General features: G+C 42.8%; 1 protein-coding gene across 4 annotated transcripts in view; it reads left to right on the forward strand.

The window, feature by feature from the left end:
- Positions 1–12,243, forward strand: part of rps6ka2 (ribosomal protein S6 kinase, polypeptide 2) — a 109,990-nt gene that overhangs the window by 46,314 nt on the left and 51,433 nt on the right. For all 4 annotated transcript variants that reach the window (XR_015505614.1, XR_015505615.1, XM_087278908.1 and 1 more), the window contains 2 exons: positions 7,248–7,328; positions 7,647–7,726. Coding sequence is in view for 2 of the 4 variants with exons in the window: in XM_087278908.1 (XP_087135034.1) it covers positions 7,248–7,328; positions 7,647–7,726 (161 nt within the window). In the remaining 2 variants the exon portion in view is untranslated. The remainder of the gene's footprint in view (positions 1–7,247; positions 7,329–7,646; positions 7,727–12,243) is intronic.

Consider the following 12,243-nt stretch of genomic DNA (forward strand, 5'->3'; position numbering starts at 1 on the left):
AGCAGACGGCGGGCGAGCTGAGACATGCGGCGAGAGCGCATACCCCCCATGCGGTTGATATACGCCGCCGCCGCCGTACTGTCCGTCCTGACCAGCACGTGTTGCCGCTCCAGCACCGGTAAAAAGCGGTGGAGAGCGAGGAACACTGCCAACAGCTCTAGGCGATTGATATGCCAATGCAGCTGGGCACCCTTCCAGAGGCCCGCAGCCGCATGCCCGCGACACACGGCCCCCCAACCCGTGTTGGAAGCGTCTGTTGAAACAACAACATGGCTGGACGCCTGTCCTAGAGGCACACCGGCCTGTAGGAACGAGGGGTCGTTCCAAGGGCTGAGGGCGCGGCGACACAGCGCAGTAACCGAGACCCGGTGTGTGCCCGCGTGCCATGCGCGTCTGGGGACCCGATCGTGAAGCCAGTGCTGAAGTGGTCTCATATGGAGCAACCCGAGCGGCGAGACGGCGGCTGCGGATGCCATATGCCCCAGGAGCCTCTGAAAGAACTTCAGTGGGACCACTAGTTTGCTGTCGAGCTCCCTCAGACAGTTCAGCAACAGGCGAGCGCGTTCCTCGGAGAGGTGCGCTACCATGGTGATCGAGTCCAGCTCCATCCCGAGAAAAGAAATCCTCTGCACGGGGGCGAGTTTGCTCTTTTCTCGGTTGACCTGAAGCCCCAGTAGGCGGAGATGCCGAAGCACCTCGTCCCTGTGCATAATCAATTGCTCCCGCGAGTGGGCTAAAATCAGCCAGTCGTCGAGATAACCGAGTATGCGAATGCCCGCGAGCCGAAGGGGCGCTAGGGCACCCTCCGCGAGTTTGGTGAAGACCCGCGGAGACAGAGAGAGCCCGAAGGGGAGGACCTTGTACTGCCACGCTCGACCCTCGAACGCAAACCGCAGAAATTGGCGGTGGCGTGGAAGAATGGAGACATGGAAATACGCGTCCTTCAGGTCTATGGCTGCAAACCAATCCCGAGGACGAACGCATTGGAGAATGCGCCTCTGCAAGAGCATTCTGAACGGCAGCTTGTGCAGACAGCGGTTCAAAACGCGCAGATCTAGGATTGGCCGTGACCCACCGCTCTTTTTGGGTACGATGAAGTATGGGCTGTAAAACCCACTCTCCATCTCGGCTGGAGGAACCGGCTCGATTGCACCCTTCGCCAGGAGGGCAGCAATCTCCTCTCGCAAGACAGGGGCGGACAGGGGGTTGACCCTGGAGAAATACACGCCCGTAAACTTGGGGGGCCGTTTCGCGAACTGAATCGCGTAACCGAGTCTGATTGTGCGTATGAGCCACCGCGAGGGGCTGGCCCGCGCTAACCAGGCAGGCAGAGCCCTCGCTAATGGAGTCATCGCTACAATCGCTGACGTACCAGCGGTGGGGCAGCGCGGAGTGGGTGTGCTGATCCGGGAAGCACGAGGGTCCCGCGGAAGAGCTGGAGGAGAGCGATTCGCTCTGGCTCCGCACCCTGACTCCGGAGAGGGGGCTGGAGGGCTGAGGGAAGAGAGACCGTCCCCCCAGCGCTCGTGAGCCACTGGCGAAGCACGTAGAGTCTGCGAGCCGGAAGGCAGCGCGTCCCGGACTGGCAGAACTCGTGCAGTCACATCCGGGGAAGGGAAAAAGTGCTCTTTTACTGATGTTTTGGTGGCACTGAAAAGTACCGTTGTTATCGGGGCCCCGCCCTCCAGCGGGGAAAGAGCAAGTTTCCTCTTCTCCGGATGGCCTGTCTCAGGGACGCTTCGCGGTCCGTTTACCGGACTTAACGGCGCCCTGGGCAGGAGGGGCTGCCTGCTTTCGAGGTGAACGCCGCGCCCGCTTGGCCGGAGGCGCAGGCGGGGGCGGGGCAGCACTCGTTGGCGGGCGCCCTCGGCGAGGAACAGCGGAGGTGGATGGCTCGGCGGGCGGAGCGGGCTTACGGCCACGCCGATAGATGACATTGCCCATCGCATCCGACTGCTCTTTCACCGCCTTGAATTCCTGGGTGAATTCACCGACGGTGTCGCCGAACAGGCCAGCCTGGGATATGGGCGAGTCAAGAAAGCGAACTTTGTCAACGTCGCGCATATCGGCCAGGTTTAGCCAGAGGTGGCGTTCCTGAACCACAAGTGTGGACATCGTCCTCCCCAGCGCACACGCGGCGGACTTAGTAGTCCGAAGAGCATAGTCGGTCGCGGTGCGCAGCTCATGTAATAAGCTTGGGTTGGACCCGCCCTCGTGCAGCTCGGCCAGCGCCTGCGCTTGGTAGCGCTGGTAGGTGGCCATCGCGTGCAAAGCAGAAGCAGCCTGGCCCGCAGCCTTATAAGCTCTGGCTCCGAGGGAGGCAGACAACCTACAGGCTTTGGACGGGAGGCGGGGCAAACCCCGCCACGTAGAGGCGCCGCGCGGACAAAGATTGACCGCGATAGCGCGCTCCACTGACGGGATCGCCTCATACCCCCTGGCAGCTCCGCCGTCAAGGGCGGTGAGGGCGGAGGCACTCGCAGCACGGGCAGAGAAAGGTGCCCTCCAGGACTGCGTGAGCCTACTGTGCACTTCCGGGAAGAAGGGGACGAGAGGCTTCGAAGGCTTCGCCTTCTGGTCCTCTACGTAGCACCCATCTAGTCGGTCCGGCCGCGGAGCTGGGGGATAAACCATCTCCAACCCCACGGCCGAAGCAGCCCGGGAAAGCACGGCTAACATGTCCGCTTCAGGATCCGATTTGACAGCGCTCACCTGCCCGGAGGGGGCGAGCGGGTCCGGATCTTCGTCGGACAGTGAAAGCCCACCCTCCGATGCCGCGGAGGACATCTGATCTCCGGTGTCAGCGAGTGTGAGAGCTACCATCTGGTTAGACGGATCACTCTCACCACCCGAAGCTTGGATGGAGCGCCGTGAGGAGCGAGAGGTCCGCGAGCCCGTGGGCGGCGGATTAGCTCCCGCTGAAACCCTCAGATCTGCCCGAGCGCCCGCTGCTTTTTTAGAACAGGAGGCAACTGGGGTGGCTCGCTCTCTTGCGAAAGTTAGCCGCGATCTTAGCTGTGCAACGGTCATGGCATCGCAATGACGACATGAACCGCCCGCGAGCACCGCATTAACATGCTGGACCCCCAAACATGCAATGCAGTGATCGTGTCCATCATCCGGAGACAGGAAACCCCCGCATCCAGAAACGCACAGTCGGAGCGCCATCCTGAAAAGGACGTGCTGCACGACTGTGTTGCTCTTTTAGGAAAGTTGCAACTATACGCACCGCTCTGGAGGACCGGACCCAAAGAACCGCAGGCAAGGGAGTAACCCAGCTCGACCGTCTGCCACCGCGAAGACCCACTCTGGACCGGGAGACACACTCGTTCGCTCTGAAGTGCTGATCAGCAAGAGGAACCCTCATCGACTCACTCAGAAAGGATCTGAAGCGAAAAGGATGGCGTCTGCTGGCTTCAGGTGTGCTTATATGCTGAGATGATTGCAGATGTCGCACACCTGCGCAAGCTTACGCTGCCAATTAATTTCATTCATTGACCCGTTCAATACTCTCCAGATAAGCGGCTTCTGATCCGAATCCTCCCATTCATGGCACTGAAGTTCCCCAACCGAAGGGGAACTGAGCATTTCACAAGCAAACAGTTAACAGTTTTTTTTTTAACAGAAAACAGTTAAACAGAGCATTTACCGCGCAAGAATGAGAGATAATCGATCTACTTTCACTTTCGCTCTCGTGGATAGGGAACCTTTACGCACAGACATCAATTAGCCTATAAATAATTAATTTCCTTTGTTAAGAGCAAATTTTTGTTTCAAAACTATTTCTAAATTCAGTTCTAATTTCCAGCAAACAAAGTTATATCCAAATAACACACCTCCTTTTTTAGACCAGAACGCCTATGGGTGAAGATATGAGCGCAAATGCATTTGCCATTTAAACAACGTGGCGCAAAACCTCAAAACGACACTTGCGTCGAGCTGAAACTAGCAAACAACAATTGTGTCATGCCTTGCGCCACATTGCGCCGGTGTATGATAGGGCCGTTAGTGTGTGTGTGAATGTGAAAGGGTATGGGTGTTTCCCAGTTCTGGGTTGTAACTGGATGGGCATCCACTTCGTAAAATATATGCTGGAATAGTTAGGGGTTCATTCCTGCTTTCATTTAGCTGCATTGATGATTTTCCTGACTCCAAACCTTTGCTTTTCAGAGAGATTATGATCTGGTCTGCTTTGGATCAATGCCTTACAGGATTCGATTGCACTAGAGCTTAACTTACGGACTCAAGTTAAACGAGTCAGCCATTCTCCTTTTACAGTGCTATCATTACAGTTATCCTTATAGGGATTGTTTTTAATGTGAAGGGTTTTTTTGTTTAAGGGGAAGTGGGTCAACTTTGAAATTTGCAGAGACAACTTTTGTAGGCCAACAAACATTGGCTTTATAAAGCCAACGAAGAATTGTTCTGTTTGTTGGAGCATCAATTCTGACAAACATTGGCATTGATTTTTATCTGGTACAAATTTCACTTGTGTCTAAATCGCTATTCAGTCTGTTCTTAATAAACAATTGTAGTACACTGGTTTATAATGCTGAATATCCAGACTAAGTAACTAGGAGCCACAAAATGGCAAGCAGATGTTAAATAACTTGCAAAAATGAACAATTTAAAGGCAATTTTAGAGCAGAATCATATTTTTCTTTGTTTAATCTTTGTATATACCATGTATATACAGGACTGTGCAAAAGTTTTGGTTCCCCAACTAGTTTTGCTGTTTTAGCAAAGTTTTATTGACCTTCCAGATATGAGACTGGTCTCTGCATTAAGATATAAACAGATAGAAAAGAAAAATGTACACAAAATTGAATATATTGAAAAACAATTTTCATAAATGGCTTCTGCTACCAAAAAATAGTAATTAATACAATTCCATATACCAGACTCAAGTTCATATTCTTATTTATGGCTTTTTTCTCCTCTGTTCAGGCAATCCCATACTGCCTCTATAATACTAAATTAAGGTCTGGACTCTGTGGAGGCCATTTTATTACTGTTTTAGCTGCATTTGTTTATAAATATCATGAATTATTTCTTTACATATCATATACTCAATATAATTATCTGTAATTATTATTTCTGTTCAGGTGAAGAGCGAGAGATATTATGCTGTATTATAATTAAGTATCAATAATTATACTAAAATGACAAATGTAATGGTGGCCAAAGACTTTCGCACAGTACTGTATATTAAGGATAATGTACATCTAGTATTAAATGTGCAATCCTGAGCACTCTCTCATTTTGCATTATTGCACAGTTGTCTGCACTACTTGATTATGATTGATCAGTCACAACGTTCCCAGACTGCCATGTGTTATTCCAGGATAAGATCCGGTGAAACTAATAACACAGGCTCATCTGGGTACTTGAATTCATCTTGACCATCACTAATGGACAGATTCATATCCATGTGCTTGTAATATGCTTGACTGTTTGACTGTTGGTTTTGTGACTGAATAATGCTTAGTGTATGCTCCATTCAGCCATGTTTGTTGTCTGTGAGCTTGGCATTTAATTAAATAATGAATACATTATTATAGCTCAGAACAAGGTTTTGTGTCTAATTTCTTACTTTTGTGGCTAGTAGCCATGTGATAAGTGGGATAAAGTACATCCTGGCAGAATAAAGCCCTTCGGTTCTATACTTCTGCGCGCTGTCTCTGTTGGTCTGCATTAACACTTCCGAAACGCTAGTGGGCAGTGAGGTGTAAATGTTCCTCTGTGTCGAGTTTCTTCGCTTCTGTTTTGCTATTCTGAACACTTCCTGGATGTACAAGTGAATCAAACTCGCTCATTTTGAGGCAGGAACCGGCGGACGTGCAACAACTTTAACTATGAGGTAAACACAGAACGAAACTTTCCATCCGGAGCTCCTTCACGGGACTCCACACTTGTAAACAATCGCTCGCGCCATTCGCGCGGCTTTCGGTCCCGCCCAGACTCGTCAGCGCTACCAAGCCGACCAATCACAGAGCTTGCGCTACGCGTTGTTGCGACGTGTAGTTACAATTTTTGAGAGGTGCACGTCAGTGACGGCGATGGCCACGGCGAAGGGCTATGCGTCAGCGCCGTAGCCTACGCCGGTGTTTGACGCAGAAGTATAAATCAGCCTTTATTCTGCTATAGCAACTGTCTGGGTGTACTTTATCCTCTACCTAACAAATGGCTAATCTTACATTTATTCTGATTGTTACATGGTAACCTCCCACATAAGCAAAGAATTTAATGCAAAATATTGATTTAAATATAATTATTGCAGCAATAATAGTAACAGGAGATATTAAGTTGAGATGAAACAGTTTTAAACTGTTTTCCCTGTTTATGTAATTTTAGAAAATGACCAGACGGTGAACTCAGCAACAATATTACAGTTCTGTCAATACTTATTACAGTCACCATCAATCTAACTACTGCTGATTGCTGGAGAACTACAAATCCACAACATATATGAACTACAACTTCCTGCATGCACTGCACACGCACCGGTTCCTGATTGCGTTGATTACACACACAGCCGGAGAATCGTTACGGACTGACTACGTGGACTTTAAATACAGCGCGCACACACACATACACATGTTGGCTGTGTTTCGTTATCTGGCACGGTTTCCATTACTTTTCTTGCCTCGGCTAGCTGTGTTAGACCTTTGCTTTGTTAATTGTTTATGTGGTTAGCCACCCGAACTGATTTATTTGCTACTCTTTTGTCTAACCTTGTATGTACTATTTTGCTCCAGTGTTTGACTGTTGCCTGCCAAACCGTTCCTTAATAAAACCTGCACATTGTTCCACAACTTTGTTGTACAGCGTTGTACAGCATCCCTCATATTACAATACTAAAGTCCTCTGATTTTATCAAAATCATTTATAAAGTTACAAGATGGCAGCCAGATTTTTCAGATTTTTTTATTCTAGCTTTTTTTTCGCTTGCAATTCCAAAGCTTCCACAAAATAAATGTTCTCAACAAGTGTGCCAACAGTTATCTTTACGAGTCAGTGTTATCAGTTTTAACAGCAATGACTGACCAATCAGTATCCAGTATTCCAAAGAGCTATGTAATGTGTGTGTTTGTGTTTGTTTTTATAATTAAGGGTGAGCATAAATCAGATGGACAGTATTCATATAATAAGCATTTTCTAAAAAAATTCTTCAGTTGTGTACTCTTGAGAACAAATGTATTGAAATGTTCACACATCTTCCTCGTCTCTATGTTTTGTTTTTAAAGTGCGGGACAGAGTAAGATCCAAAATGGAGCGAGATATTCTAGCAGAAGTGAATCATCCCTTCATTGTCAAACTTCATTATGGTGAGTAGTCTGTATCCAGAAGAAGAACATTTACTGTACATATTAGAAACACTCATTTCTGAACTTCTTATACTCTGTTTTAGTCACAGTCTCCACTTTATATTAGATTCTGTCTAACATCTTAATTGTTTTCATAATGCTAGCCAGTAATAAGCTACAGTATAGCAATTTTTTATGGTTGAATGCTGCCTTATTAGATTGTGTTTACATTAGGAGCAATGTGTAAAATATCTTCACCAGCTGCATTTTCTTTTTACTTTTGCTTATGAAAGGTGAAGAACGCTGTGTAAATGTCACACTTATTTCTTTACCCTGCAGCCTTTCAGACAGAAGGAAAGCTGTACCTTATATTGGACTTTCTCAGAGGGGGAGATCTTTTCACACGTCTCTCCAAAGAGGTTAGTTTTTTTTTTTTATAAACTTACTTTCTTGTTACCGGGCAGAAATGGCACATTTGTTCAGCTGTATGCTTTTAAAAATCTTTAAAACAGATCCTGATAATGATAATTATATATATATATATATATATATATATATATATATATATATATATATATATATATATATATGTATATATATATATATATATATATATATATATATATATATATATATATATATATATATATATATATATATATATATATATATATATATATATATATATATATATATATATATATATATATATATATATATATATATATATATATATATATACATGTATAAACACACATACAGTTGAAGTCAGAATTATTAGCCCCCTCCCTTTAAATTTTTCTTCTTTTTTTTAAATATTTCCCAAACTATGTGTAACAGAGCAGGGAAATTTTCACAGTATGTCTGATAATATTTTTTTCTGGAGATAGTCTTATTTGTTTTATTTCGGTTAGAATAAACACAGCTGTTGTTTTTTTAACCATTCCAGGATCAAATTATTATTACCCCCTTTAAGCTATATTTTTCCCGATAGTCTACAGAACAAACCATCATTATACAATAACTTGCTTATTTACCCTAACCTGCCTATTTAACCTAATTAACCCATTTAAGCCTTTAAATGTCACTTTAAGCTGTATAGAAATGTCTTAAAATATCTAGTCAAATATTATTTACTGTCATCATGGCAAAGATAAAATAAATCAGTTATTAGAAATGAGTTATTAAAACTATTATGTTTAGGAATGTGTTGAAAAAAATCTCTCCGTTAAACAAAAATTGGGGGAAAAAATAAACTGAAGGGGGGCTAATAATTCAGGTGGGCTAATAATTCTGACTACAACTATATATATATATATATATATATATATATATATATATATATATATATATATATATATATATATATATATATATATATATATATATAGCAAAATGACACATGTTATTTCTTTGTTCAAAGTTATGAGTATCCATTTGATCCAGTATATCTGATTCAGAACAAAATGACATACAGAACAACTTGGATGTGAAAAAAGTACTGCACTTGTACAGCAAATGTCAAAATGAGCTTTCTGACTTTATTTAAAAAATAAAAGGAGATTTTATTCACACTTTCAAAAGAGTCTTATCCACAGTTAATGTAATTACAGTTTCTTTTTTTCTAACCCATAAGTGAGTGGTTTACATCTAAAAAAAAAAGTGCACACAGCAAACTGCCAAGAATAACTTTGTTGCCTTGGTGATCGCATGAGAGATGGCAAGGTTTATTTAAAAGCATTAAAAATGGGCTTTTATGATGTGACATCATCTTATGCTGTTATACTGATTTAGAATATGTACTGGAGTTTTTTTCTGACATCATGACATCTATGATCACGCTACAAACATTTTTAAATGCTTCGAAATAATGGTGCCTTGGGGTGGCACAGTGGTTCAGTGGTTAGAACTTTCGCTTTACAGCAAGAAGGTAGCTGATTTAAGTCCCGGCTGGACTAGTTTGCTTGTTCTTGCGTGGGATTCCTCTGTGTGCTCCGGTTTCCCCCACAGTCCAAAAACATGTGCTATAGGTGACTTGGATGAACTAAATTGACCATAGTGTGTATACCAGGGATGCCACGGTTCTCAATATAATATTGAACATACAACCTATACGAATATACGACCTCCACGGTTCAATAAGTGCTTGTGAATTGCGGTTCATATCTCCCCGATTTGACTGTGTGTGCCTTTCTCTCGTCACATAGTGTGTTGTTGGGACATGGGGTTACAATGTAACCTGCTCACTTAATGCTTACATTTATAATACTTATGTTATTTACTAATTAATTACCACCTCATGTGGAACTCTGAATCTGCTTCTCATTTCAGAGGCTGTTACTGTCCACTGGAGGTGAAATTTTCGGTCGCGGATACATACTTTAAGAGCCTTCATGGCTGAATGAATAAAATATGCAGTTTTCAGACAAGGCAACCCAGGGTGCTGACATATAATTGGCTAAACTGGCATTGGGCAGGGTAAAGGAACCAAAACAAAGACAGTATTTCCGACACGGACCACATTTTTAAAGCAGAATAACTAACTTTAACATATTTTTTAGATGAATAAGTATGTTCACTTAGCATGTTTCTTAAATATCTGCAAACATATTATGGTATTATTATGCTTTAGAAGAGTCAAAAACTTACATACAGCACCTTTTAAGTGAACGCTTTGTTGTGTGTTTCAGATACATGTTGTACACAGATCAGGCAGGGCTTAGTGAACCCCTGACCTAGACCCTTCCCTAAACCCAACTAATAGTGTTTTCAAAAGCAAACATAAGAGAAAAGTGAGTTGTAAGAGTTTTGGCTTGATTTTCCATTGCTTTTGTGGATAATTATTTCCCCATATTCAAACCTAAGTGCTCTGCATCACAAGTACAACACTGCACAATGTGAGCTACTGAGCAAACTAATCATGCTGGCAAAGTTATCCATATAGAGAAAGATAGATGAGGCAAACTTATTTAATTACAAATAATAAACACCATTAAGTTAATTTGTGGTATTTATTTGGTGGTCAAAATAATGCATGTCCCTGTAAATATCATTGGTGTGAAAGGAGCAAACGCTGTTGGTATTATACTTCCCAATAGTGTTCATTTTACACAACTCATTTTACAGCAGGTACAAAAAAATGTAGGTTGAAGCATGTATGTTCAATCAGCCTGTGTTGACTATAACCCAGTTAGAGGAATGTCTTCTCCATTGAAAACAGTCCTGCGCTTATCTGGAGCAGACGTTTCCTTCAGACATTGATTAATGTGACTCATTGGCCATGCTCTTTCGCTCATCAAAATAACTCATCTTCTCCACCTGTCTCGGGTTATTGCGCATGTCACTCTTCATCAGTCACATTGTTCTGTCTTTGTTCTGGTTTTGTAGAGATAGCTGTGCTTATTAATTGCTTGTGGCCATTTTTGTGTCATTTTACATCATAAAGGTCATTTTACTTTAGAATAACAAGATTATGTAAAGATGAATTGTTGAAACCAATTGCCCCAGATCTCTTTGGGGTATAAATGAACTACTGTAATTTTAGAAACTGAAAATTATGTGTTAAGTAATTTCAGTCAGCTCAAGGTGACTGAATCTATCAATCACTGACAGGTAATAAAAAAAGAACTTAGAATTATTTTATTCCCCGTTCTGGTAACAGTTTTTTTTTTATTACCCTTCAAATGCCTTAAAACATGTAGTGTTATACAGTGTGTTGATGCAATTTCTAGTAAAATGTGAGCACAGGGCATACACATATAGGGCTCTATTTTGACGGTCCAGGGCGCAGGGCGCAAACGCTTTCAGGGCATGTCAGAACGCATTTTTGCTAATTTACGGACGGGAAAATGCGCTTTGCGCCAAAGCGCATGGGTTTAAAGGGTTGAGTTTATTTTCTTAATGAGTTATAGGTGTGTTTTGAGAATAAACCATTTAGAGTCTCATCTCCCATTCCCTTTTAGACCCAGCTGGTCGCGCCAAGAGTGCATTCGCTATTTACAGGACGCAAAGTAAGTCTAAGTGGAAAAAATGAGCATTTCACAAGCAAACAGTTAACAGTTCACAGTTTTTTATCAGAAAACTGTTAAACAGAGCATCTACTGCGTGAGAATGAGAGATAATGGATCTACTTTCACTTTCGCTCTTGGATAGGAAAACCTTTATGCACAGACATCAATTAGCCTATAAATGATTAATTTCGTTTGTTAAGCGCAAATATTTGTTTTAAAACTATTTCTTAATTCAGTTCTAATTTCCAGCAAACGAATAAATGAACAATAATGACCAAGTGTGGTCAAAATACTGAGTTATTTCCAAATACACCTGCCATGCCCCATATGGTCTAAAACCTGACAGGTGGGCAAATCTAAGCTTGTTTTTAATAAAACAAATATAAATATGGATATATTAAATAATACTGCTAATAATAATAACATTATACAAAAGCAAATTGTTATGAATGAACTGAAAAAGCCTCCCGAGATGAAGAAGGCATAAAGCAGTGATTTTTCATATTTATGTAGGCTAGAAAATAATATGTTTTGTAATATTTTAATCCTTTATATTTATATCCTATATCTATTCTTATTATATCCTATATATATATATATCCTTAATATTTAAATTTTTTCATATGTAAAGATATTTGCCTTAAGCAGTGTGTAAGCGAGGCGCAACTCTGCGCCGGAGTTTAGACCGGGTTTGTTTTGGTCTAATGAAAATTCTATTATAGTTTCTCAAAATAGCGACGCGCCAGCGGTCCGCCTCAGAACGCCTTCCTTTTTAGACCAGAACGCCTATGGGCGCACATATGAGCGCTAATGCATTTGCTATTTAAACAGCGTAGCGCAACGCCTCAAAACGACTCTTGCGCCAAGCTGAAACTACCAAAAGACTATTGCGCCGCGTCTTGCGCCACACTGCGCCGGGTGTATGA

Source organism: Danio rerio, chromosome 13 (assembly GCF_052040795.2).
Source record: "Danio rerio strain M-AB ecotype USA chromosome 13, GRCz13ab, whole genome shotgun sequence".
NCBI classification, from domain to species: Eukaryota; Metazoa; Chordata; class Actinopteri; order Cypriniformes; family Danionidae; genus Danio; species Danio rerio.